Below are 25,471 nucleotides of genomic sequence, written 5' to 3' on the forward strand. Positions count from 1 at the left end.
AGGAAACTGAGGCACCAAGTGCAATCCTGTCACCAAGCCCTGCCTCCTCCTCTTACCTGACATGTTAACAAGCCCCAGGGCAGGGGTGCCTTCCACCCTCACCCTCTGGTTGGAGTGGATACAGCAACACCCACTAGCACAAGGTGGTCCCTTCTGAGCCACCCTGCAGCCAAGGCCTAGGGCCCTGTGCACGGGCTCCTCACTTCCTGTGGGCTCAACATCTCCTGTGGGAGAGGCATCCCTGCAGCCCACGTTGAGTGAGTCCGGTAGCGGAAGATGAAAAGGAGGAATACCAGAGCAGCCCTGGCCTTAAAACATGCTTTCCAGTGGGACAGACCCCGGGAGCCTTAATGACGAACATCTGCAGGGTCTCGCAGCGGCCACCCGGGAGGCCGAGGGACTGATTTAGGGCTGCTCATACTCGCTGCTGGGAGATTGCGCAGGGAGAGGGAGGCCCCAGCTCACAACTCCCCGAGGAGCTGGGGGGACCTGGCAGCCGGCTCAGCCCCCAAAGCCTTCTTTGTTTTAGGGCAGCAAGTGCAGCGGCCAACGCTGGCGAGGCTGGGCTGCCGGGTCTTGGGCCTGTCCACAGAGTGGCAGAACTGCACTTGCTGGGCTTCCCAGGCCACTGAGGTCCATGGTTCTCAAGATCCTATGACATTGGCTGCACACTCAGATCTCATGGGGAGCCCTGAGAAGTCCTGATGCCCAGGCCACACCCCACACCAATGACATCCGAATCTCTGGGCCAAGACCCAGGCATTCATATGTTAAATTCCAGGTTATCCCGATGGGCAGCCAGATTTGAAAACCAGTGCTTTACCAGGGACTGGCAAACGTTTTCTGTAAGGACCAGAGGATAAGTATGCGGTCTCTGTCACCCCCCTACTCAACTCTGCCACTGTCTTGTGAAAGCAGCCCTTGTATCAAAAAAGGGCATGGCTGTGTGCCAGTAAAACTTTATTTACAAAAGCAGGTGGTGGGCCGGATTTGGCCTGCAGGCTTTCGTTAGAGCACCCTGCTCCAGGCCAGTGCTACCCACACCTGAAGGTGCATACACATCCCCTGCCAATTCCCACTCAGTGGGTCTGGGGTGGGACCTGGGACTCTGCATTTCTAACCAGGGCCAGGAGAAGCTGCCACGGCTGGCCTCAGACCCCACTGAGGAGCGAGGCCTTCAAGAATCCTTGTCTCACAAGGCACACAAAGGACTCTCTGTGCAGCAGAAAACGCCCGTGGGCACCATTCCCTCGATGTGAGGGGCCTGAAAGAAGGGGAATCAGAAAGAACTAGAAGCCAGCTCCACTATCTCAAAGGACCTCGCCCTCGTGGTGGAGGGCTACCTCTGCCTTTCAGACGTGCCACTGGTCAGGCCGACAGTGGGTTTGTGCCCCGTGTATGGTCAGAAACATCCCCCCAAACCACAGCACAACTCTGTGGCAAACCCTACTGGATCTATGGTTAGCCAGAGCCACTGGCCCAAAGCCCCAAGGGACACCTGCCCCCAGATCTGGACAATGAACCCGTAACCCTGAGCCTGCCAGACAAGTAGCGCATGACTGGGCCTGTGCAGAAGCCCCAGACCGCGGGCTATGCAGAAAACTATCTCAATAAAAACAACGAACAAGCTGAGCACGTTTGATGAGGCCTTCTCCTAATCGCTTCCTGTTACCTGTTACTTGAATCCTCCCAACAACTGGTATCATCCCAGTTTTATGGATGAGAATGCAAAGACACAGGGAGGTTAAGTAACTCAACCAAGGTCACACAGCATTTCCTAGAAGGTCCTACATCCAGGTGCCCTACCTCCGCCCTCGGTTGGGGGTTCACAGCCTCCTCCCTAAGCCCATTTAAGCCAAATGATGCCATTGCCTGATTCTTTCCCTCCGCCAGCATGCCCTGAACCCCCAAGGGGCACACCAGCCACTGAAAGATGTGGCCCCCAACTGTATGGAGCTTGCACTTAGGTTGACAAAGACAGGCCAGATGGAGGTGACGGTGATGAGGACACATTCAAAAGGCACATTCATGGTGCAGACGAGGCAGCCAGGTGTGCTGACATGCAAGGAGAGGGAAGGGGCTTTGGCAGAGCAGGAGGCCTCTGAGGCATGGCGACGGGAAAATGGCCTCTGTGCCTACCAAGTGGCACTTTGGGGCATGGCTGGAGGGCCTGGCCAGGGCTAACACCCATGCTCAGAAATACACGTGGCATCCTGAGGGCGGCAGGAGCCCCTGGGGACCTTTCTCGAAAGGTGCAGGGGTGGCGGGAAGTCACATGACCTGCCCCATGTTAAAAGGCGATCCAACAGCAGGTCGTGGGAAGGAAGATGGTGGACTCCGGGAATGAGAGGGGAGAGTCCAGTGAGAAGGTGCTGCGACCATCCAGGTAGGGGCTGATGAGATTTAATTCTCAGATGCTAAGTCCTTACGAATGTGTCAGGAGAGCTTTCCAATACCCAGCAGCACCGTCTGTGGCTCAATCTCATGCATTCATTCAACAAACGCTTCACTGAGTATCTACCACGTGCCAGGTGCCCCTGAGGGGGCGTCCTCATGACACTTTCCACCTGCTGGCAGTGTAGGGACGGGGATCCCAGGAGCCTGGGACTGGTGTCGGGGTCAGACCCGAGGCAGAACAGAGTTCCCTGTTGCTGGCAGCTTTTCCCTAACACCTGCTCTCTGCCCCTCGGATTCAGTCTCCTGTCCTTGCTGGGGAAAATGCAGTTGGGGGAGGCCGTCTCAGTGCATAAGGGTTGTCTTTTTATAAGATATACCAAGGTGTGCTGGAGCCAGTGGCTACCAGCTCATGGCCATTATTAAAAATGGAAACACATGATCTTACAATTGAAGAAATTATGGCCTGGCAAGGTGACTCACACTTGTAATCTCAGTGCTTTGGGAGGGCCAGGCAGGAGGATCGTCTGAGGTGGGAGTTCAGACCAGCCTGGGCAACATAGTGAGACCCCATCGCTACCAATTAGCTGGTGGTGCTAATTTTAATTAGGTGGTGCATCCCTGTAACTCCAGCTACTCAGGAGGCTAAGGTGGGAGGAAACCTTGAGCCTGGGAGGTCAAGGCTGCAGTGAGCTTCAACTGCACCACTGCACTCTAACCTGGGTGACAGAGCAAGACTCTATCTCTAAAAAAATAATAAACTTAAAAAAAAAAAAAAAGAAAACAAAGGTTACAAGCACTCCACGGGCATCGCTTCCTGATCATCTGGCTACACGGAGCTACGAAGTCATTTGTGCTGTGGAGGCAATTTCCGCCAACTGCACGCACAGGGCGAAGACAGGATAAGAGAGCTTGGTGCTAGGGGCATCTTTCCCCAGTTCCAAGTCAGTGGCAGCACGTTTTCGCGTGGCGCTGGGCACGGTGGGAGGATTTATTTACACCATGGCAACCGGCACGTGCTACAAACTCAGCTTCCCCCTACGGAAAGCTGGTTGTTAAACATTTACCAGCACTCCACGGCAGAAAGATGCGTGTCGACAGAACGTGAGCAACATTTAACATGCGCGTGGAAGGCTGTTTCGCCTGTACAGATGTGTGCTGTGCCAGCCGAGGCTCTGTGTAAATCCTAATTCAGATCCCGTCCTGCAACTCAGCGTCAAATCCACAGCCCCTGCTCCTGCTCTGAGGCCGGGATTCCTGGCCCCTGCCCACCTCCCTCAGGGCAGCTCTCCCTGTGCCCACCACCTGCCTCCTGGAAGTTGGCCTGCATGTTCCTGCTTCAGGGCCTTTGCACGTGCTGTGCCCATGGCCTGGGGTGCTCCCCCGACTTCTGCCTGGCCAGTCCCTTCTTATTACTCCGGTCTGAGCCCAAGGGACACCTCCTCAGAGAAGCCTTGGGGTCAGCTCCCTAGAAGCTGCCATCCTGCCCAGCAGTGGCCTCCTGACCCTGGCTTACATGTTTGCCCTTTAACCCTCTCTCAAACTGCCACGCGGATGGACCTGTGCATGGTTCAAACCCCCCATGGGTGTGGACTCCAGGGACCCTGTTTGCCCTTTTTTTTAGAGGCAGGGTCTCGCTCTGTTGCCCAGGCTGAAGGGCACGGTGGCATGAGCACGGCTCACTGCAGCCTCCACCTTCTGGGCTCAAGTGGTCCTTCCACCTCAGCCTCCCAAGAAGCTGGGACCACAGGAGCATGCCACCTCACCCGGCTAATTTTTAAATTTTTTTGTAGAGATGGGGTCTCACTATGTTGCCCAGGCTGGTCTTGAACTCCTGGGCTCAAGCGATCCACCTACCTCAGCCTCCGAAAGTGCTGGGACTACAGGCATGAGCCACCGCACCTGGTTGACCTTGTTTGTCTTGTCCACGAGGGAATCACCTAGAATGACGTCCCCGCAGAACAGACTCAAACACCGCCCATCCCCCAGGGACAACCTGCCGGCTGTGAGCCTGCCAGGGCCCCTCCCTCAGCGCCTCCAGCTGCCAGACACGAAGGCTGGTGTTCTGGGAACTACTTCCTGACTCCAGCAGCCCAGCTTGAGATGCACCCCCCGCCCCCTCGAGCCTGACCAATCCGCTGCCTGGGGAGCGCTCACATTTTCCACCTCCTTCTGCCTCTCTGATGCGGTCGCCCCTACACTGCATTCTGGCCGATGCAAAGGCCATGTTTGTCTTTTCCTCAACCTGAAGCCTGATCTGCTCTACGCCTGGGCTCCGGCCCACCCACCAGCTGCCTTTCCTGGGAGCAACATCCCTGACTGCAGGACTCAGGGAGCCCCCAACTATCTCCCCACCTAGCACAAAGCTGGGCAGGAAACCAGAGACATCTGCTCACTTCAACCCTAAATCTGCACCCAATCCTGCCCAGCCCAGCTGGCCCTGAGTGGAGAGGACGCGGCCACCTCCTCCAGCAGGCCTGGGAAAGTCGGCACCACCAGAAGGTTGTGGGCCCATCCTGGCCCAGCCCCAGGCAGGCAGCAGGTTTGAAACAAGATACAAGCCCTCAGTCTGGGAGCTGAAACACAGCCTGGGGCGATCTGGCCCGCCCTGCCACCAGTCCCCACCATCAAGTGACTTCAGCACCTAGGGGAGGCAGCTGGCCTTGAACACCAGCACCCACCGCACAGCGGCTGCCCCTCCCCGGGGACCAAGCCTGGCTGCTCCTGCCCTGGAACAGCCTTCCCGGTCACACTGTTCCCCGTGCAAGCTGTCTGAGTGCCACAGCGAGAAGAACAAGGTCACCAGTCCCTCTGCAAAGAGCTAGGAGAGGAGAGACGGAGGAGGCAGAGGAGAGGGGGCCGTAGTGGGAGGGAGGAGAGAAAAAGGGAGAGAGGTGGGGGAGGAGCAGAGACCTGGAGGAGAAAGGTTGAGAGGAGAGACCCAGGGACAGGGTGAGGAGGGGAGGGGGCAGGGGAGGAGGAAGAGAAGAGATGCGGAGAGAGAGAGAGAGAAAGGGGGATAGAGGGAGCTAGAGACAGAGTTAAAAGACTTAGATGGGGAAAACAGAGAAGGGAAAGCACACACAGAGAAATAGACGAGATGTGGACACAGAGATAAAGAGACAGAGAGAAAGGGGAAGGAAGACATGGCAAGAGAAACAGACATAGCCACCCATGCACGCACGCATGCACACACACAGAGAGAGAGAGAAAGAGAGAGAGAGAAATAGAAACCTAGAAAAATGCAGGAGGCTCAGAGCTGGGGGCTTGGGCAGAGCAGACCCAGAGGGACAGAGATGGGGAACGGTGGAGAGTGGGCACAGGTAAGACAGCAGCAGTCCGGGGCAGGGCCTCGGCCTCCCTGGGCTTCCTCCTTGGACCCAGGCTGGATGAGTGGAGCCCAGGACGGGCTGTTCCCCTCTCAGTGTTCCATCTCTGCAGAAAGAGAGGCCTCCTTGGCCACATGAACCCCTATTGCTGCGGGAAGGCCATGTTGGCTACCAGGGGCTGGGCCCTGCCACCTGGCCTAGCCAGCCTCACATCCTCACTCCCCCACGGTCTGTAGTCAGGCCCCAGCATTCCTGGGCTCTGGTTTTGCAATTCACTAGGATAACGCGGCCCTTCCATCGGTGAATCATGAACTATAAATCACTGTGCCAGCGCTTGAGCTGCTCCCGCCCGCTGCCCCACAATCGTGATTCACCTCAGGGTGGCGGCGATGGGGCTCAGAGCCCAGGAGAGGATGCTCAGGCCTCAACCCAGCCTCCAGGCTCAAAAGCCAATCTCAGGGGCCAGGTTCCGGGAGGTAGGGGCTCGGCCCTCCCTTGCCAAAGCTCAGGCATGTGGAGTCTCATGGGGGTGGGTGTGGAGCAGCTAGCATTCCAAAAGCCTACGCCTGGGCCTGCATCCCCCTGTGTCAGAATACAGAGAAGCTTCCAGAAAGAGGATGGCACTCTCCATTAAACAAGAAGGCAATCCCACTACTCCAAACAGTCATGCACATCCCTCATCTCCAGCCGGCCACAAGGCTGAGCACCAGTGCCGTGGATGCCAAGGTGGGCCAGAGTGAAGGCGGCCACATGCAGCGTGGGTCTGAGTCCACAGACGTCCCGTGGCCAGCACTTTCAATCAAGGACTTTTATATTCCACTTTATAACCATCCAAGTTTCAGAAACGCAGCCATCGAAATGACACACAAACTGCTTTGGTATAGGGCACATGGTGTGGGGGTGACAGGGCAGAGAAGGGCCGGCACAGGTCCAGGCCTGGTCCAAGCGCTTCAGACAGGGCAGGTGTCCTTGGGATGACACGGTGGCATTGGCGTCTTGCTGCCAGGCTGTGGTTAAGCATTCGGGTGGCCACAGCATCTATAAAGCGTGGCTTTGCAAACATGCAGATGCACAGGCTGCCTCCTCAGCTGGACTGGCCGGACATCCCTTCTGGAAGGGGCTGGCTGCGCTCGGCTGTCAGGCCCGCTGACAATAACTCAGCTCAGAGCTGCCTCATCCAAGTTGGGCCCTGGCCAGGGAGGCCACTGCCCATCCCAAACACCTGGGAAGGGCTGTTCCAGCTCGAGTGTACCCCCATGGGTGGTCCGGGCTGTCGGGAAGCCCACCTTGGGCTTGACGACCCCTTCAGCCACCCTGCTCCCTGCTCGGGGGCTGACCCCCAGCACCGAGGTTCTCAGCAGGGTCCTAGACCAGTGCCTGGGAGCTCCTTGGAAATGCAGTCTTGGGTCTCAGCCCTGTTGTGGGGTGAGGGGTGCAGCCCAGCGACTGGCTTTCCCCAGCCCTTCCGGTGATTCCAACATGCACTCACATCTGAGGACTCGGACTGGGACATGTCCCCTCACAAGGCAGACCTTGGCCTCAGTGGGGGGGACTCCAGGAGGGCACAGCCCCAGGATGCTGGCTACAGCCATCCCAGTGTGGTCAGTGGTGTCTGAGGGAGTCGGAAACCTCAACGCTGGGGAAAGTGCACGGCCCAGTGTCCCTGGAGTCACTTCTCACCCTAGCCCACAGGCTTGCCCTCCCTCGGGATCCCACCACAGCCTCCACTTCAATCCCCCCTTGACAAATGGCGAAAGGAGGGGCACCCATGTCCTTGGTCCTGAGCCATGCACCCCCAACTTGGGAAATCCACAGGCGGCACGTGGGCGCTGTGGAGCCTGGGAGGGGCAGTCGTGCCCACTCCCCGACACCTCGGAAGTCCCACCCTGTGTCCACCTCTGCAGTGTGGAATCAGGGAAGTCTGGGGTGTTGAGACGGGCGGGGCACGGCTGATCCCTTTACCCTATTTTCTGAAGGATTAAGGTTGGATTCGCATCTGAAGGTAGAGTCTGACAACTCTGGCATACAGAAGGCACTGAATAAAGGCCCCCAGATGAACATGCATATACTGTACATCCGATGGACACCTCTTGGGGGGTCTGTGGGGCGAGCAAGCTTGGGGACATGAAGCGGGAAGACCCCTGCAAGCGGCATCTGTCCTGATGACATGAGAGCAGCCACTCGTCGCTGTCTTCAGCAGAGATGTGGCCTGGAGCCACGGGAACCACGCCAGGACCACAAGCACCACAGCCTCTCTGCGGCCACCCACAGCAGCCTCCACAGCCACCCAGGAGACAGGGGCTGTGCACCGGGAGTGGGGGTGCTGAGGGAGCGCAAGAGACACGGAGTGGGAGACGAAATGGAGAGGAGAGGCAAGGAGGGAGAGAGGGAGATGAGGAAGAGCCCTCAGCAACTCCCCAAAGACATATATGGTAACGGCAGAGGTGCTGAAAGAGAAAGAGACAGGGACCAGCTGCCGTCCCCAGAAGCTGAAGGACACATGGCAGGGGAAGAGACGCAGGTGGTGGCAAGGGGTACTGAGCCCCGTCTCGCCCCAGGACTCCCACCCACCCCATATCAGAGGGTGTCTCCGCAGCACAGATCGAGCCTAGCTCACCTGGGGTCCCCACATCCAGCATCTGACTCCCCACTGACATGGAGCCTCATCATGAGCCCCTCTGCCGCGCTGCCTTTGCAGGGGCCCTGCACAGGCCATGGGAGAGCCCTGTCCTACCTGGCGGATCAGGGCTGGCTTCCAGAAGGCTGGCTTTATGGCCAGTGTGCTGCCAAGGGGACACTTGGGCCTCCCTCCAGCTCCCTGGGCCGCATGTGACAGACTAGAACCCTCAGTCTGCCACTCAGCAGGCGACTCGGAAGCTTCCTCACCTCCCTGTGCCTCTGTCTCCTCATCTGGCCAGTGGGGATAATTACACACCTCTCGCCAACACTGGTGAGCTTGAAATCATCACGGTGTGTGGCGATAGCACTGCGTGACTGTTGGCCGGCACCATCACTGTCGCCATCGCCATCACCATCATCGCCATCGCCACCACGGCGGCCAGCAGCACCTGTCCCCATCACACAGCAGGGCCAGTGCCCTTGGAATTTTGACAGGGCTCCCATGTCTCACTGGACTCCCAGGTCCCACCCCCCACTCAGCCACCAAGGGGTCCAATGCATATTGGCTGAGATAAACTAAGTCTTCTTCTAAAACTAGAGGGCCCAGGAAGGCAGGGAGAACCCGACCTGCTGCCCTCCAGAGAAACACCACAAAGAAGCGAGCTCAAGCTTCCCCCGACAGAAGACATCGGGGAAGAGGCAGGCGGCATCCCCTGGCAGCGGGCACCCTACCCTTGAGGGTGCGTGGGCTCACTGGCTGGGAAGACCTGGGTTCTCCATCTTCCCGTGGTGCCTGGGGAGGGGGCCTGTGTCACAGTAGGGGGAAGGGGCTGTGTCTGCTCACCCACAAACCTATGAGGGAGAGAGAAGCATGGACAAGTATCCTAGGGCAGTTGTGAGGAGACTGGGGCTGGGCAGGAGCTCGTGTGCTCCATAGCCTGGGATTCCCATCTGATCACAAGGCCTGAGCTGCCAGGGTATGTCAGAAAGAAGGACCGGCCCACAGAGGTGCCTGGGTGCCAGTGGTATCTAAAGCACAGGGCAGTGGCTCCCCAGCCCACAGTCAGTCACTAAGAGTCCCGGACACCTGTCCCAGCCTGCAGGTGCCAGCCACGCGGAGGCAGTGGGGTAGTGGGTGGGGAGTGGTCTCGGCTCACCTCCCCGCCCTCCTTAAGGAGCTGCAGGTTCTGTGTGATCACAGCTTTGGTGCACTCAGAGCCCACCACCGCCTGCCCCTTCCCGTCCATCACCCTGCCGCACCCTCATCTGGAGCAGACTGATCAGCAGTGTCAGTGGCTCCACAGACCCAACCACACACAGAGACGCTCAGCTGGCGGCAGCCACTGCATCTCCACTTAACAGGACAGGCTGAGCCTGAGGCTGCCGTTGATTTTGCTTGCTGCCATGGGCAGAGAGGACTCTCAGCCCCAGAGTTAGCACTTGGGAACCCTTGTTTATCCCGTGGTGGTGAACCGGGCCTGTGGGGGGTGGCAGGGCAGTGGATCTACCTGGCACAGAAGCTGTTCCAGGATATGAGTGTAACTCTCCCTCCCTGGCAGGGCCCAGGCCCTGCCACCACCTCCTTAGCAAACGCAGCTGATCCGAGGAAGGGGCGAGTCCTGGAGACAGACAGGAACCTCCTGCCCAGCTTGCTTTCTGCCATCCTTCTGAGAGGCAGCGCAGACAAGCAACATTTCCCCATCCTGGGAGCCCCTGCCTGGAACAGCAGCTTCAGCAGGGGGTAAAAACTCACCAGCAAAGCCCCACCAACTCCCAGGCACCGCAGATACCACGGCTAAGCCAGGATATCTCCAGTGTAAAGAGGGGCATGTTTCCTCCCTGCTACGGAACATTCTAGGGCTTCCCTGGTGCCAGCCTGGCCCAAGGCATATAATGCCCTCCTTCCCCGGTCTCACTGTAGTCTAACCCAGAGGTCTTCTACTAGGGGCTGGAGGTGATTTCAACAGCAAGTAACAGTTGCGTGGCATATACAGTGTTGAGTTGTTTTTTTCCTTTTTTAAAAATGTGACCTAAGATTTAAAATCAGGTGGTTTCACATAAAACTAGATTTCCAGCTCATCATCAAAGATCAGAACACCTGGCAATTCAGGGCCACTGGCCAAGCGTCAGCTGGAGCTGAGAGGGGGCCCAAGCTCTGTAGTGAGCCACAGGCCTCACCACTCCCTACTCCCTCCCCAGACACTGAAGTCAAGTGTGAGCTGTTATTTATTGAGTTTGCACTTCTATTTTTCACAGGGTAAAAAAAATCTCTATTTACCCATCAAAAGTGAGCAAAAGAAAGAGGGTCACATAATTTTCTCCATTTCTTTGTTCGTTTAAGGTCCTGGGAGGTACCGGGACCCCCTTGAATCCAAAGACTCAGGCTCCCGGCTGTTCCTGAAGACACGCACTGTCTCTCATGCTCCCTGCCTTTGTACTCGAGGGCCCCGTCCCTGTCCGCCTGTGGGGCTGCTCCGCAACCTCATCTTTGGGGCCCTTTATTCTACGGAGTCTTCGAGGATGTGCCCCCAACGCCGCCTCCCAGGGAGCCCCATGGCATAGGGAGACCCTGCGGCACAGATCCATGGCACAGGGAGACCCCGCGGCACAGGGAGACCCCGCGGCACAGGGAAACCCCGTGGCACAGGGAGACCCCGCGACACAGGGAGACCCGTGGCACAGATAGGTCCGTGGCACAGGGAGACCCCGCGGCACAGATAGACCCGCGGCACAGATAGGTCCGTGGCACAGGGAGACCCGTGGCACGGAGAACAAGCCGGACACTCGCTCCACGGACAGCAAGCTGGACACTCACTCCACAGACAGCAAGCTGGACACTCACTCCTGAGACCAAGTTGGACATTCATTCCACGGAGAGCAAGCCGGACACTCACTCTGCTGAGAGCAAGCCAGACACTCAGTCACTCCATGGACAGCAAGCCGGACACTCATTCCACTGGACTCTCACTCTACCAGAGTACAGGCCAGGCCTCTACAACAGGATACGATGGGGAACGACACCCCCCCACCCTTCTTAGATTACCATGGTCTCCCCACCTCCCTCTGTGCAAATGTGGATCTCACACAAGCAGAGGGGATGGGCCTCTGCTCTTCAGAGCCCCCAGCCCAGCTACCAGGAAGGGCTCCCACCACAAGCCCAGCCTCAATGCCCCCACACAGGTCGTGGGAGGGGAACTGGGAAGGCCAGCAAGAGAATGAGCATACAGTAGGTGCTCAACAGACGCCTGATGATATTTTCCAAATACCTCTTGAGGCTGTTAGCCACTCTTCCTTTGCCACAATCCCCACCGCTCCCTGCTGCCTCTCATACCTCAGCACCTATATGCTCTCGGCCTGGCACTTACTTTTTTGCCTCTCAGTCTAGAAAATTCCTGAATGCACTTCAATTTCAAAAACACCATAGCAGCTCGGCGCAGTGGCTCATGCCTATAATCTCAGCATTTTGGGAGGCCGAGGCAGGTGGATCATCTGAGGTCAGGAGTTCAAGACCAGCCTGGGCAACACAGTGAAACCCCGTCTCTACTATAAACACAAAAAATTAGCAGGATGCAGTGGCATGCACCTGTAATTCCACCTACTTGGGAGGCTGAGGCATGAGAATCGCTTGAACCCAGGAGGCGGAGGTTGCAGTGAGCTGGGATCACGCCACTGTACTCTGGTCTGGGTGACAGTGTGAGACTCCGTCTCAAAAAAAAAAAAAAAAACCACAAAAAAACAAAAATAAAACGTAGCTACATCTTTGGAATACATGCTCTGTGCCACTTGGCCTTGGTTTTACACATCCGTTAGAAGGGCAAGCAGACTGGTCAACTCTGGCTATAGAAAACTAGACAAGAAAACCCTCGCCACAAGCCAAAGGCAGCCACCCTTCCACGATCCCTGCGGATAAGGACCAAGCTCAGCCCCAGGCATCGTGGCCGGACGTTCGGAATGCGGCGAGGTGTGGCTCATGCTCCTGACAACAGCCTCCTTTCCCTCATGGGACTTTTCTTAGGCTGTAGGAAAGCGGCTGTCTCACAGCAGACACTGGGACCCCGCCCCCAGCCCGTGATGGCTGGTCTCAATGCCTTATGGGTCTCGACCTCTGGCAGCCTGGGAAAGGGAAGGCGGGCAGCTCTGGGGAGGGGCTAGAGGATGCTAGTACCCGCCTAGGAAAACCTCAGGGTCCCCTTATCCCAGCTCGTGCTATTCTTGGCCTCTGTCACTCTCGCCCGGCTCCCCCAGCCACTGAGGCCCCCAGGAAGGAAATGCCTCTACTGACTCCAATCCAGCAGCCACCAAAGTGCCCACTGCCTCCAACCGCCTCCTCCGTGTGGTGCTCCCAGCATCTGCTCTGAGACGATGCTTCAAGAGCCCCGACGCAAAACAAATTCTCCCAAACACTGAGCGCCCAGGATCCCCCTTTCAAAAGGTGTGCCACTGAGCCTCTCATCTCTACCATTATTTACTGGATATTTTTTCAAACCAACTCCTTTCCTCTAGCTCGGAGGAAAAAGCAAACTTTTTCTATGAAGGACCAGATAGTAAACATTTGAGACCCTGTAGGCCATACACTTTTGGTCACAACTATGCAACTCCACCAGAGCAGCAAGGATGCTGCCATAGTCATATGTAAACAAACAGACATGTCTGTGTTCCAATAAAACTTTATGCACAAGAACAGACAGTGGGCCGGATTAGCCCCAGAGTCCCAGTCTGCCAGCCCCTGCTGGGATTAGCGTAAATAATCTTTCAGTCTCATTCCAAGCAACGGCGTCTGAAAAAACGGCGAGCTGAAGTACTGGCTATTTTTTCTTTCAAGTGTGCATTAAGATAAACACACACAACCATTAACATTTTAAACACGTGAAGTTTGGGAACTACCCCGAGTCATCCTGGGAAGCCCTTACTTTTGGAATGTGGCCTTTGTACGCACAGAGATCACAGGTCACCCAATCAGGAGTCTAGGATTTTGCCGACTGAGGAGGCCCGTGGTTGTTTCCCCCCAGCTCTTTTCCTGGCTACTAGGGGAGGCTCAAGATAGCCCAGCAGGGTGAGCACCCCAGAGAGGGTCTCCCCTCACTTGCTGCCACCACAGAGGGGAGCCTACACTCACACTGCCAGTGGCCAAGCGACAACTCATGGAGACGGTTACTGCCAGCCATGCGGGGTGCTGGCCACCAAGCAAGTGGCTGCTCAGCATGCAGGGAGCCAGACCCCAAGGACAGCCACCCCCACCTTGCCTCTTACTTGGCTCTTGCCGCGGCGCCGATAGCTCCGTCTCACCAGACTCTTATAGTTCTCATTCTTCTTGGTCAGGTAGTAATAGAGGACGCACTCAGCCACCGTCTGTGGGACAGAGAAAGAGGACACTGAGCAGGGTACAGCTCAGGCATTCAGGGCAGGAGCCAGGAGCTCACATCCCGGGCTCATATCCTGCCTCCTCCACGTACCGGCTGGGTGACCTCGGGCAGATGACCTAACCTCTGTGTCTCAGTTTTCTCATCTGTAAAATGGGAATGCTAATTGTACATACTTCACAGAGTTATCACAAAGATCAGATCAGTTAACACGCAGGTAAAGTACTTGGGACGAGGCCTGGCCCAGAGTAAACATGATGGAAGTCTTTCCTGTTATCACAATCACTGCTGTTGCTATGGTTAATGACAGCGCTGATGTCGCTATATGTCACCCCCAGCCCTTATGGGAAACAAGGACTGCAGCCCACAGCTGGGCAAACTCAAAGCCTTCCCCAAACACAGGTCTGGGTTCTCCTTTCCCTGACTGCAGCCTTCTCTTCCCTGATATTCGGGGTCCTGAACAGCCTCTTCCAAGCCTTGCGCGTAGGGACCACCCCACGCCCCATATGCCTCTTTCTGGGTTTCTTTCTTTCTCTGCCTCGGTCTTTTCCATGTAGATTGGGTCTGAAAGCCAGAGCAATCAGCCCTCTATGAACCCCGGCCAAATGGGACCAGTAAAGGGGCAGCCTCAGAAAGTGATGCCACGATGCCCCCACCTGCGGGCATGGAGCCCAGTTCGCCAATGCCCGCAGCCGTTCTCCTTACAACGTAAAATGTTTCTGCGATGCTCTGGCCGGTGTCAAGCCAGGACCCCACCTCCAAGGGGCATTCTGTGAGGCCTCTGAGCTGGGCCTCAAACTTCACTGCCCTCAACAGAAAGCCCCCAGCTGGCAGCCTCCTGCCAAGTACAACCGCCAGGGGGGCTCCTAGGCAGCCCCAGGCTAAACCCGGCCCACAAACAGGACCCACACAGCAATTGAGAAAGACGTTTTATAATCAGATGCCAGTAATTGCAATTCAGGGGATGTGGGTGCCCGACTTCTCCTTTAACAATTCAGGAGAGCTCCTTCCTGTGCTCAGCAATGGCAGCCAGGCTCTGGACAGCAGCTGCCCCCGCGGGCGGGCACAGACTGGCTGGTCCACCTGGCTCCCAGCCAGACGTCAGCCTCACTCACTGTCAAGACCCGCCTGCCCCTGCCGGCCTCTCCGTCGGCAGCTCCTGCTCCAGACCCCTCTGGAAGCTCTGCTGAAGCCTCGTTCTGGGCTGCCTCTCAGCCAAAGAACACCGTGAAGTTTACTCCCCAGCACAAAGACTTCTAATCCCCTCGTCCCGAAGGAGGATTGCTCAATGGCCAGTTTCTGAAATGCCCTGCTTCCATCCCGGGGAGCCCTAACCTAGAGTCCGCCGTGCCGTCCGCTCCCTGAGGGAGACGCAGTCACTCAGAACATGGGCTATTTATAGGGCTTGTTTCTCCACACTGGTTTTTCAGGCATGGAGAGATTTTTCCCCACACTGCTCCGTCTCTCTCCTTCTACGGTTATCAGCTCACGAGGGGCAGGCGCTGGGAACAGCTGTCCTTTAAAATAAGTGCCTCATCCTCCTGGCCTCCCTCCTACAACCAGGAAGCCCAAGCAGGGTGTCCACCAAGCTGCGGTGGGCAGGCCCCCATCTCTGAGCAACGGGATTCAGGGAAATGCTGCTTAAGACACACGGATGGCAGCCTTTCTCCTCTGACCCCCAGGATGCTGGGGGAAGACCCAGGGGCCACGTCCAACACACAGCCTCATCCAGCCAACTTCTCCCACCTGCAGCCTCTCCAGGCACAGTCCAACCAGCCTTGTGGGTGCAAAACAACGGCTTTACCATTCTCTGGGGACACTGTGTCTACCAGCCAACTGGAGCTGCTCCAGGCCTGGGCTTGACACAAAGTGGGCTTTAGGCCTCAGTTCCACACAAAGGTTTGTCCAAAGAAGATGGGGACTTGTAGGTCACACATCTGGCTTGGCATTAGGGGTGTCAGAAAGCAGTCAGTGACCCTCAGAAGGACCTAGAAAAACTGGTCCTCCAGTCCCTCTGAGGCACGCCACTCCTGCCTGTGAAGACCTCACTGGGATGCCAGGCATGGCAGTGCTTCCAGAATCCATCCCCAGTATGCAAGGACGCTCCACACGGCCTTTGAGGAGCTGGCAGGAGACCCGGTCGGGCACGGGGGCTCTGGGAAGCCTGGCCGTGCAGTTCTCCCCGGGGTTCCCAGGGTTCCCAGGTGCTCAGCAACCTGAGGCTCCTCCTCCAAGGGCCCAAGCGGCCAGGGCGGGGCCTGCACTGATCTATCTCCCAGATGGAAGGAAGAGAGGGAGGGAAGGAGGGAGGAGGGGAGCATGGCCCCCGGAGGAAGGGGCCAAACAGGCTAGGGCCTCGTAGGCAGGGAGGGAGGGCCTCCACCCTGAGTCCACGCAGCTGCCCACGGAGGTGGAGACCGAAGGGGTATGGGGCGGGCAGCGACTCACCTTCCTCTCCAGGAATGATGCGATCAGGCCAAAGTTCTTGGGATGCTGCATGAACCTGTGGGACGAGAAGGGTGGGCGTGAGACCTGGCCGAGGAGGGCTTCCCTGCAGGGCGGCCGATCGGCTCCCAGGCGCCTGCCATCCCCACTGGCCCGGCCTGGCGGGCACCGCCCCACTCGGAGCAATTAAGCCCAGGGGGGTGTGGGAAGGGCTGCTGCGGCAGACGGGAGGGGTGGGGACCCAGGGGTAAGAGAGGGCGTTCCTTGGAGTGAGTCACTGGCTTTAGCGCCTTTGAAAATATATTTGTTTGTCCTGCTGGAGGCGGCTTCCAGGAAAAATGAGGACATGACATGCAGCTCTTTGGTGGGGTTCCCCCCCCTTTAAAATCCGCTTTTGTTTCTCTCTCCAGCTGGATCTGGGAAGCATGGCCTCACCCGGCCCACACAGGGTCTGCTTGGGAACATGGCAGGGACCCGCCAGCGGGGTCACGGCTCACCAGGCTGCTGGGCCTCCCCAGGAGAGGAGAGCTGGGAGCAGAGGCTCCGAGTGCCCATGGGGCAGCGGGAGGGGGTTGGCCAACCAAGGAGGCAGCAAGTATGGACTTAAGTCAGAGGCTGGTGGCGGGGCGCTGGCACTGTCCCAACTGGCTTCCTGCGTAGCCAGGAGAATTACTGGGAAACCACTGGGCCAGGCTGAAATGCGAGGGCCAAAGGAGCGGGAGCATGGTGGGGGCAGGGATGTGGGTCAAGGCCTGCTCCACCCCAGGGGTGCTGGGTGGAGTCCATGGCCCCAGGCCCAGGCGTCCCGGCGACGTGCCACAGCCGCACGGCCTTCGCGGGGAAAGCAGTGGCCGCCAGCGAGGCTGGACTGTGGGCTCCCACGGAGGGAGGCTGAGTGAGCACCGGTGCCCGACCTGCCTGGCCCTCCAGATGGCTGGGCAGGAGGCTAGCAGGCCCCGCGCCTGCTTCCCAGCCAGACACCCGAGGATCCTGAACAGTCTGTCTCTCCTCCCAGTGGAAGCAGCGCGGTGAGGAATGGCAGGCTTCCCTGGCCTGGGATCCCACCTCGGGCGGCTGGCAAGGCCGGAGCCATCCTAAAGCCCTTCTCTTCCAGGTAGGGAGAGTCCTTCCCACTCTGCTCCCTCTCCTTGTCCCAGTGACATTTCGTTCCTTGCAAACCCCTCCCACGGGGTTTCCCCAGGCACAGTGGGGGCTCCCGAGAGACCAGGAATCCAACTTGGGAATCTCCTAGGTCACCTGTTCCCCTCCCCCCGACCTCACTTGCACCCCCTGAAGACGTTTATTAGAAGTTTCCTATGCCCTGCACACCTCACAACAGCTGACTAAGGAAGGCCCTGTTGCTCTACCCATTTTACAGATAAGGAAATCGAGGTTCAGAGGGGGAATGGTCACATGGCCAGCACATGGTGGAGCCCCATGCTGTCAGCAGGTGATTTTCAAAGCCCCGAGTGCTATCAATTCCTCCGCACATGAGACCTCAAACCGAGCCCACAGTCCTGGAGGGATGCAGGCGGCCAAGCTGTGGCTCAACCAGGCCAGCAGACAGCAGCCCAGCCTGCGTCCCCCACCCTTCGGCTACTGAATTAACAGAGGGTGAAATTATCAGATCTGCAGAGCCACATGAGATCTTCCGAAAGGCTGGAGCCACAGAAAGCACCCCAGAACACCAGTTTTTGTATTTCAGAAAAAATACATACACTAAAACATCATGCCTACCAGAAGGAATTTGAGTATCGAACGCAACAGTAATTCAGTAATTCTTAACACCTGTGACTGTCCCACCATCACCTCCCTCGTTCAAAACTGTAAAAAGCACGCGACGGAGACTTCAGTTTGATGTAGAAAGATCATGCCTGCTATGGTGAGGCTGCAGGCACGAGCCACTAAGTAACCGAGTATTCCTGCTCAGGGACCAGGGCTGTTTCCTGCGGAGGACCACTGATCCTGCGCTGTGGGCACCCAAGGGCTCATTACCCCACCCCTCTATTTTTATGGACGTTTCAACATTTCCGTAATCAAAAGCTACTCTTAAAAAATGATTTCCACCAAAGACCCTCCTGGATAGCCACTGTGTCCTTGTCCTTTCCGAGTTCGGTATCTGCACGTGCTAGTCCGCCCGCCCCTGCTGGGAATCCAGAGTCACCCCATCCCTCAGGTCCTGCCTGGCACCTCTTTTGAGTCCACAACCGTGGACCAAAGCCCAGGGCACTGGGGAAGGAGTGTCATTGCTTTGGAGGAAGCTCTTGTCTGGAGGCAGGGTCTTCCCCAAGTCAGCTCAGTGGCCTGCTGGGTGAACGTCGGGCAGTGACAGAGTAAAGTCTCTTCCCTGCGTCCCCTCCTGGCCAAGCACTGAGACCTCCGTCCACACCTCAGTTTCCCACTCTCCTGCCTCCCAGAGGTCTGAGGTCCTGAGGAGGTGCTCTATGTCCTGGGCAGGGAACCCAGCGCTTTACGGGCAAGTGATTATAGCAGGCTTGTCCACCCCGCAGGCCACATGCGGCCCAGGATGGCTTTAAACGCGGCCCAATACACATTCGTACACTTTCTTAAAACGTTATGAGTTTTTTTGTGATTTTGTTTAGCTCATCAGCTATCATTAATGTTAGCGTGTTTTCTGTGTGGCACAAGACATTTCTTTTTCCAGTGTGGCCCGGGGAAGCCAAAAGATTAGACTCCCTGGAATTATAGCACGCTGTTCCCAAGGTGTGGGGTGGTTCAGCAGGGCCCACCATCTCCTCTGGGGACCCTGGGCCAGGAATGGAGGCCTCCTTCTGCCTGGATGTCACATCACAGATCCTCACTGTGGTGTCTGGCCCCCTCAGACACAGCTTTCGAGAGAACTCAACTCCCGTCTCTGCTCTGCACAGCCGTACTCCCTGGCCCCATTCGCAAACCCTTCCCCACACAGCCTCTCCATTCCGGCTGGGGGAGTCTGAACCCTGCCTCCGCAGTGTGCATGCTGTGTGGCCTTTGTGCACTGTCTGAACCTCTGTGAGCCTCCGTGTCATCACCTGTGTACTGGGGTGGGCCTGGCTGAGCTGTCATAAGGGACAGGAGGGGGAAATGCATGAAGCCGACAAGACACAGGCACAGTGATGGGATCATGAACCCACTCAGCCAGCAGCTACTGTCAAAGAGAAAACAAAATAGAAACCACCAAAAAGCCACTGGCCAGCCGCGGCCCTGCCGAAGGCTCAGGCCCAGCCTCTAAGTCCTTCCTGCCTTGTTCTTCCGACTCACAGCGCCCCGTCTTACGAACAGCTGCCCTTAAGCTTTGTACCAGGTTGAAGTGTGTCCTCGGAAAATTCATGGCCACCCAGAACCTCAGAACGTGGCCTTATTTGGAAACATGGTCTTTGCAGATGTAATTAAAGTAAGGCTGTATTGGGTTAGGCTAGACCCTAAATTCAGTGTGACTGGTGTCCTTATAAGAAGAGGAGAAGCGCAGAGACAAAGGTCATGTGGGGTCAGAGGCAGAGCGTGGAGGGATGCATCTAGAAGCCCTGGAAGGCCAAGGATGCTGGCAGCACCAGAAGCTGGGGAGAGGCCGGGACAGGCTCTCCCTTACGGACCCCAGAAAGAACCAAACCCACCGACACCAGGATTTGAACTTCCGGCCTCCAGAACCAGGAGAGAGTAAATCCCTGCGGCTTTAAGCACCCCCTGGCGTGTTCATTTGTGGCGGCTGCCCCAGAGACAGAGCAGGCCTCAACAGGATGGGTTTCCGGGACGGGGAGCGGGGCGGGAGGCCAGGCCAGGTGATGGAGGACTCACTTCTCCCGGAAGGTCTCCTTCTCCTGCTCGCTCCACATGTTCATGACCTGGCGGTCTTTGTACACCTTCATGGGGTCGGCCATGAGCCCGTTCATGTTGATGAACTTGATGCGCTGCTGGTCGGCGTCGTACAGCATGGGCGGGATCACGGCCAGCTGGCGCATCTGCTTCTCCAGGTTCTGCAGGGAAACGGAGGGCAGGGTCAGAGCACCCGGGGGCGAGGTGCTCCGGCCAGCGCAGGGGACCCAGGGAAGGCACAGAGGGGACCGATGTTCTGCGCCCGGGTAGGGAAAATGCAAAACCGACGAGAAGGAGAATGATGAGTTTAAAAATAAGAGCTCATGCTGGGGGAAGGGAGAATGTAAAGGCCTCCCCGACAGGTTTATGGTGGGCAGGACTGTAGATTCAATGCAGAGAGCAGCAGCTGCCTTCTCTGCAGTGGGAGGGGAACCATGAATCTTCCCTTTGGAAACGCAAGCGCCATAAAGCACTGCGGGAAGGATGCTCAGCCCAGCTGGGCCCAGGGAGCCCGGGAGACAGGACGGCCTTCCAGGTTCGGCAGTCAAGAGTGGGCCCTGGGGTCCAGCTGGCCCCACGGCATGCAGGCAGCCCAGGGGCGCAGAGAGGGTCGGCCGCCTCGCTGGTGGAGAGAAGCCTTTCCTTCCCCCACACCCCACGCCCCCTCCCAGCATCCCGCTCCTTCAAAGGGCCCACCTGGGATCTGGCCTACCCAGCCCTGCATGCGGCAGCAGTCAGGCGGCCGCTCCTCTAATGCACTGGGATGACTATTAAGAGGCTCTGAGCCGCCACTCAGCTGGGCTCACTTCCCCAAATCTCGCAGCCAGCCAATTACTGGCGATTAATTACCCATCTCCGGAGGCAAGCGAGGGCTCCGCGAAGCCAAGGTCAGCCAGTTCAAACGATCCAGCTGCCTGGCGGCCCACATCCAACCTCTTCACTCGAGGTGCAGGACTCTCAGCCAGGGGCCGGGTGCGAGGCACAGCTCTGACCCCGGGGTGGGACAGGGTTCCCCCAAGAGGCCGGTGTCTGTCTCCCAGAACTTTGGAGCTGTACCCCACACCCCGATACAGAACGCTGACCTTCCTCAGATGTCTCAGGGATGTAATAACAGCAGACCCCCAGCAGAGTCCTCCCTGGCAGGACCTCTGCTCCGCCCTCCCACAGCTGCCTTCCTGTCCTTCCCATGCCGGCCATGTGCTCTGACCGCAGGAAGCTCCCAGAAGGATGGGAAGTGCCTGTCCTCCGGCCCAGACCCTTCCCTCGCACACTCCCGGGGAACCTCAGGTCACCCCAAGCTGTCTGGGGAAGTTTCTGTCCCGAATTCCACTTCCACCCTTCACCCTGGACACAGCATCCTTGATGTCCCTGAGGATTCTGGTGACTGCATTCCCATGTGGCCAGTGCGTGTGTGTGTGTACATGCAACAATCAGCCCAGGTGCCACATCCTTGGCCATCAGGTAAAGAATGCAGAGGAGAGGGCCACCGGCCTCCTCCTTCCAGTGCAGACTAAACCCACGTCCAGCCTCTCTGCGGGACGTCCACAAGTGCAGAGCATCGGTGAGACGGGGGCTAAAACGGCCCAGCTCCGGTGCCCAGCCTTCGAGGGCCAGGCCCTGTGACTGTGCAACGGGATGGCTTTCTGAGCTCTGTTTTCTGTCAACTGGATGTTGTTGTAAACAAAAACGTACCACAAGAAGTTTTAAAATTAAAAATTATGTTTTAATGGCCAGATTCATCTTTGGATTGCCTGTTTCAGAATCATGTGGGTGGCTGGGTAAAAATTCGGATTCCTGGGCTCTGCCCCAGACCAGCTGAATTAGAATCTCTGGTGAGAAACTGCAACTTAAACCAGCCGCCCCCTCCCTGGGGCCCCTTCCATCTGTCTAATCTGAGCATCAGCATCTCAGGGCAGCACGTTCTGTTGTCCAACAGAGCGCTCTGCAGCCAGGGAGGTGTTCGCTGTCTGCCCCGCCCAGGAGGGGAGCCGCCAACCACAAGCGGCTGTCGAGCTCTTGAGATGTGTCAGATGCAACCGAGGAACTGAATTGCTAATTTTATCCCATTTTAATTAATTTTGATTTCAATAGCCATGCGTGGCTCTGCTGCGCTGAGCTGAAGGGCTATAATCTCCCATCTGGACAAAAGCTCTCCCCAGACAAAAGTCCCCAGAAGGAAGAAACGTGCCGTGGCTGCTTCATGTCTGCCGTGGTGTTGGGAGCAAGGGGTAGTGTCATCATGGATACCTGACCCACAGGACCCAGGAGGGACAGGCTGATGCCAACTTCCTCCCCAGGAGAAAAGGTTGCCCCTCTGCTTCCTGGCCATCTGTGGGCCCCCAGGACGGCAACCAGGGTCACCTCAGCTGACCCCAGGGTGGTACCCCAAAGAGGCCTGAGGGGAAACCAGCCCTGCTCCAGCCAGGAGGGCTGAGGTTCCTGTGAGAAGGTCGTGGCTGTGTGGACAGACGGCGTGCTGGGAACTTACCGGCCTGCACCATGCTCCCCTCACCCCGCCAGGCTCTGGGCCCCGGAAGGCTGACCCTGGAACCCACAGGTACTCCTGCCCCTTGGGTTTCTGGTTGGACTCAGCCAATGGGAAGTTCCAAAAGGAGGCAGGAGATGGTAAGAGTGAGAGGCAGGGTCCTCGTCCCCCAACCCCCTCCGTGCTGTGGCATCTGGATCGGGGAGCGCTGGGGCCCTCCCTGCAGGGGGTCCTGCCATACCCCATCTCGGACACATTAACACCCCTCTCTCCGCTCACCCCTGCAGGCCTGGGACGGGCCGTGGCTTCCTGAGGCTTCTACTCCTGGGTACCTCAGTACCCACCTTGATTCTGCGGTGGCAAGCCCCTTGATATAAACCACCCGGGAGGTGGTTTCTGGCTAGGGCCTCTGCACCCTCACGGGGGATGCCAGGGAAAAGGAGCTGAGACCGGAGTCAGGGCCTGGACTCACCTCCTGCTCTGAGAGGCCGTCGATGATCTCCGACACCTCGTGCTCGCTGCGGGCGGCTGACATGGACAGCCCACTGCCCCGCTGGCCCACCCTGCTGGGGACCAAGGGGACACACTCAGGACCAGCCGTTTGGTGGTCGGGGACACTAGCAGGCCCCTGTGGCGCAGCCCTGAGCCCACGCCCTCCCCAGAGAAGAAGTGTGGGCAGCAGGCAGCAGAGGGGCTGGCCCCACACCAGGAGTCCTGGGGAGGCGTGGAGCCCCCACCCCAACCCAGCATGGCCAAACCCTGTGACACGGGCAGCTCACTCGCTTCCTCTCTCCTAAAATACCCTGAAAAGCCCAGCCACAAAGATCTGGGTTCAAAGCCCCGCTCTGCCTCTTTGGCCCTGGGGCAAAGTGTTTCTCTCTGTGCCTCAGTTTCCTCCCCTGTCACATGAGGATTCAAAAGTGGCACCCGGCTGTCTAGAGCTGTTGGGAGGAACTTAATGAGACACGGCTTGTGAGTTCGGTTAAGGGTGAAAGCTGTTGTTATTATCACCAATGAATCGCCTGGCCGGGCAACCAAAAAAAAAATGGCCATAGAACCACAGCTGCTTGTCACCAGGCACCTCTCACACAGGGTCCACCAAGCCCTCACAGCCACTGGGGGAGGCTGGCAGCCTGGTCTCTTAGCCACATCTCTCCCCTTTGTCCCACACCGGGGATCTCAAACTCAACTGCCTTCAGGGGTCATGCAGGCCACAGAAATAGGAGTGCTTGCCCCCAAAACGTATTTAAGCTCCAAGTAAGTGTTAGGCCAAAGAGGCTCCACGGGATACATGCCAGGGTCTGGTAGGGCCCCGGCTACTGGCCTGAGAAGCTGCTGCACTGTTCTGTTCCTTCCTGGCCGGGTCACCTCTGCTGAGGATGCCTGGAGCTGACCCTGGGCCCTGACATGGGGGGCACTGGGCTCGGGCCCCGCTCACCTCTGCATGCGTTCCTGCAGCTCGCGCTGCTTGCGAATCTCGGGGAACTGCTTCTCGTAGTACTCGCGCACCTTGCTCTCCTTGGCCCGCCGCCGGGGGTTGTTCTCGATGCGCTCCACCTTCTTCTCCCAGGCCTCCATGAGCTGGTCATAGCGCTGGCAGAACTTCTGCTCCTGGGAGAGCGCGGGGGAGCACTGCAGAAGATGCTCCTGAACCTGGCACCCGCCGCCCCGCCCCTGCCCACTCACATGCAGGCAGACACACAGGCGCACGCACACACACACACTTCACACAGGCACACACACATGCAGTCACACAGACACACACACGTAGTCAGATACACACAGCCACACAGACATGTACATAGAGGCACACACACACAGTCAGATGCACACAGGCACACACACACAGAGGCACACACAAGTCACACAGGTGCACACGGACGCACACCCAAGTCACACAGGTGTACACACAAGTCACACAGGCACACACAAATGCAGTCACACAGACACACCTATACAGTCAGATACAGTCACACAGACATGCACATACAGGCAGGCACACACACATACAGTCAGATATGCACAGGCACACACAAGTCACACAGACACACATGCAGTCACACAGACACACAGTCACATACACACATGCAGTCAGACACACACATAGTCACATGGACACAGTCACACAAGTAGACAGACACACTCACACAGACACAGTCACACAGACAGATACACAGGCAGACAGACACACAGATTCACAGTCACATAGGCAGACAGAGAGTCGTATAGGTAGATATACCGAGACAGACACACACACATATATACACAGGCACATAAGTCACACAGCCAGCCAGCCAGACACACAGATGGTCACACAGGCAGACACACAGTCAGTCACGCAGGCAGGCAGACACACACATGGTCATGCAGGCAGACATATGACAGACACACACACAGTCCATCACACAGGCAGGCAGACACACACACATGGTCATCCAGGCAGACATATGACAGACACACGCACAGTCACAGGCAGACAAACTGGTGCACACACAGGGTCACACAGGCAGACATGACGGACACACAGAGTCACACACGTAGACACACAACAGACACATACATGTCACACAGGCAAATGACAGAAAGACACACACATTGTTGCATCGATATCCAGCAGACGGGGGCCCCTGAAGAAAACCCGCAGACCTCCCCTGGAGGACATGGTCACCTCCCTTCCTGGTGAACCGGCCACCCAGTCCTGGCCTCCTCTACAGAGGCCTGGTCCCAAACGGATGCCACCCGCCATATGTGGCTCAACTGAAATCACAAATCGAGTAAAATGTAAGAGTCGGTTTCTAGTTCTCCCCAGCCACACTCCCAGTGTCCAGCAGCCACATGTGGCTGGGGCTCCGGCCGCACCAGACAGCCCGGATGGAGCCCACTGCCACACCAAAGGAAGCTGCGCTGTACCGTACGGCGTGGGGGCCCGTCAGCCCCGGGGAGGGGCAGCCTCCAGAGAAAACCACATTGCAAGCAGTTCCTCATTCCCCAGCCTCACCCCAAGGACCAGCTGTGAGGACCTCAGC

The 25,471-nt window shown here is 57.6% G+C and overlaps 1 protein-coding gene across 1 annotated transcript in view; it reads right to left on the reverse strand.

The window, feature by feature from the left end:
- NCOR2 (nuclear receptor corepressor 2) overlaps window positions 1-25,471 on the reverse strand; it is a 210,424-nt gene that overhangs the window by 98,367 nt on the left and 86,586 nt on the right. Inside the window, exons 10-15 of the mRNA XM_011988891.1 lie at window positions 23,884-24,056; window positions 22,918-23,011; window positions 19,943-20,121; window positions 16,151-16,205; window positions 13,593-13,691; window positions 9,717-9,737 (exon numbers count right to left, since the gene is read on the reverse strand). Of these exons, the coding sequence (XP_011844281.1) occupies window positions 9,717-9,737; window positions 13,593-13,691; window positions 16,151-16,205; window positions 19,943-20,121; window positions 22,918-23,011; window positions 23,884-24,056 (621 nt within the window). The remainder of the gene's footprint in view (window positions 1-9,716; window positions 9,738-13,592; window positions 13,692-16,150; window positions 16,206-19,942; window positions 20,122-22,917; window positions 23,012-23,883; window positions 24,057-25,471) is intronic.

This window comes from Mandrillus leucophaeus, unplaced genomic scaffold (genome assembly GCF_000951045.1).
Source record: "Mandrillus leucophaeus isolate KB7577 unplaced genomic scaffold, Mleu.le_1.0 Scaffold34, whole genome shotgun sequence".
Lineage (NCBI taxonomy): Eukaryota > Metazoa > Chordata > Mammalia > Primates > Cercopithecidae > Mandrillus > Mandrillus leucophaeus.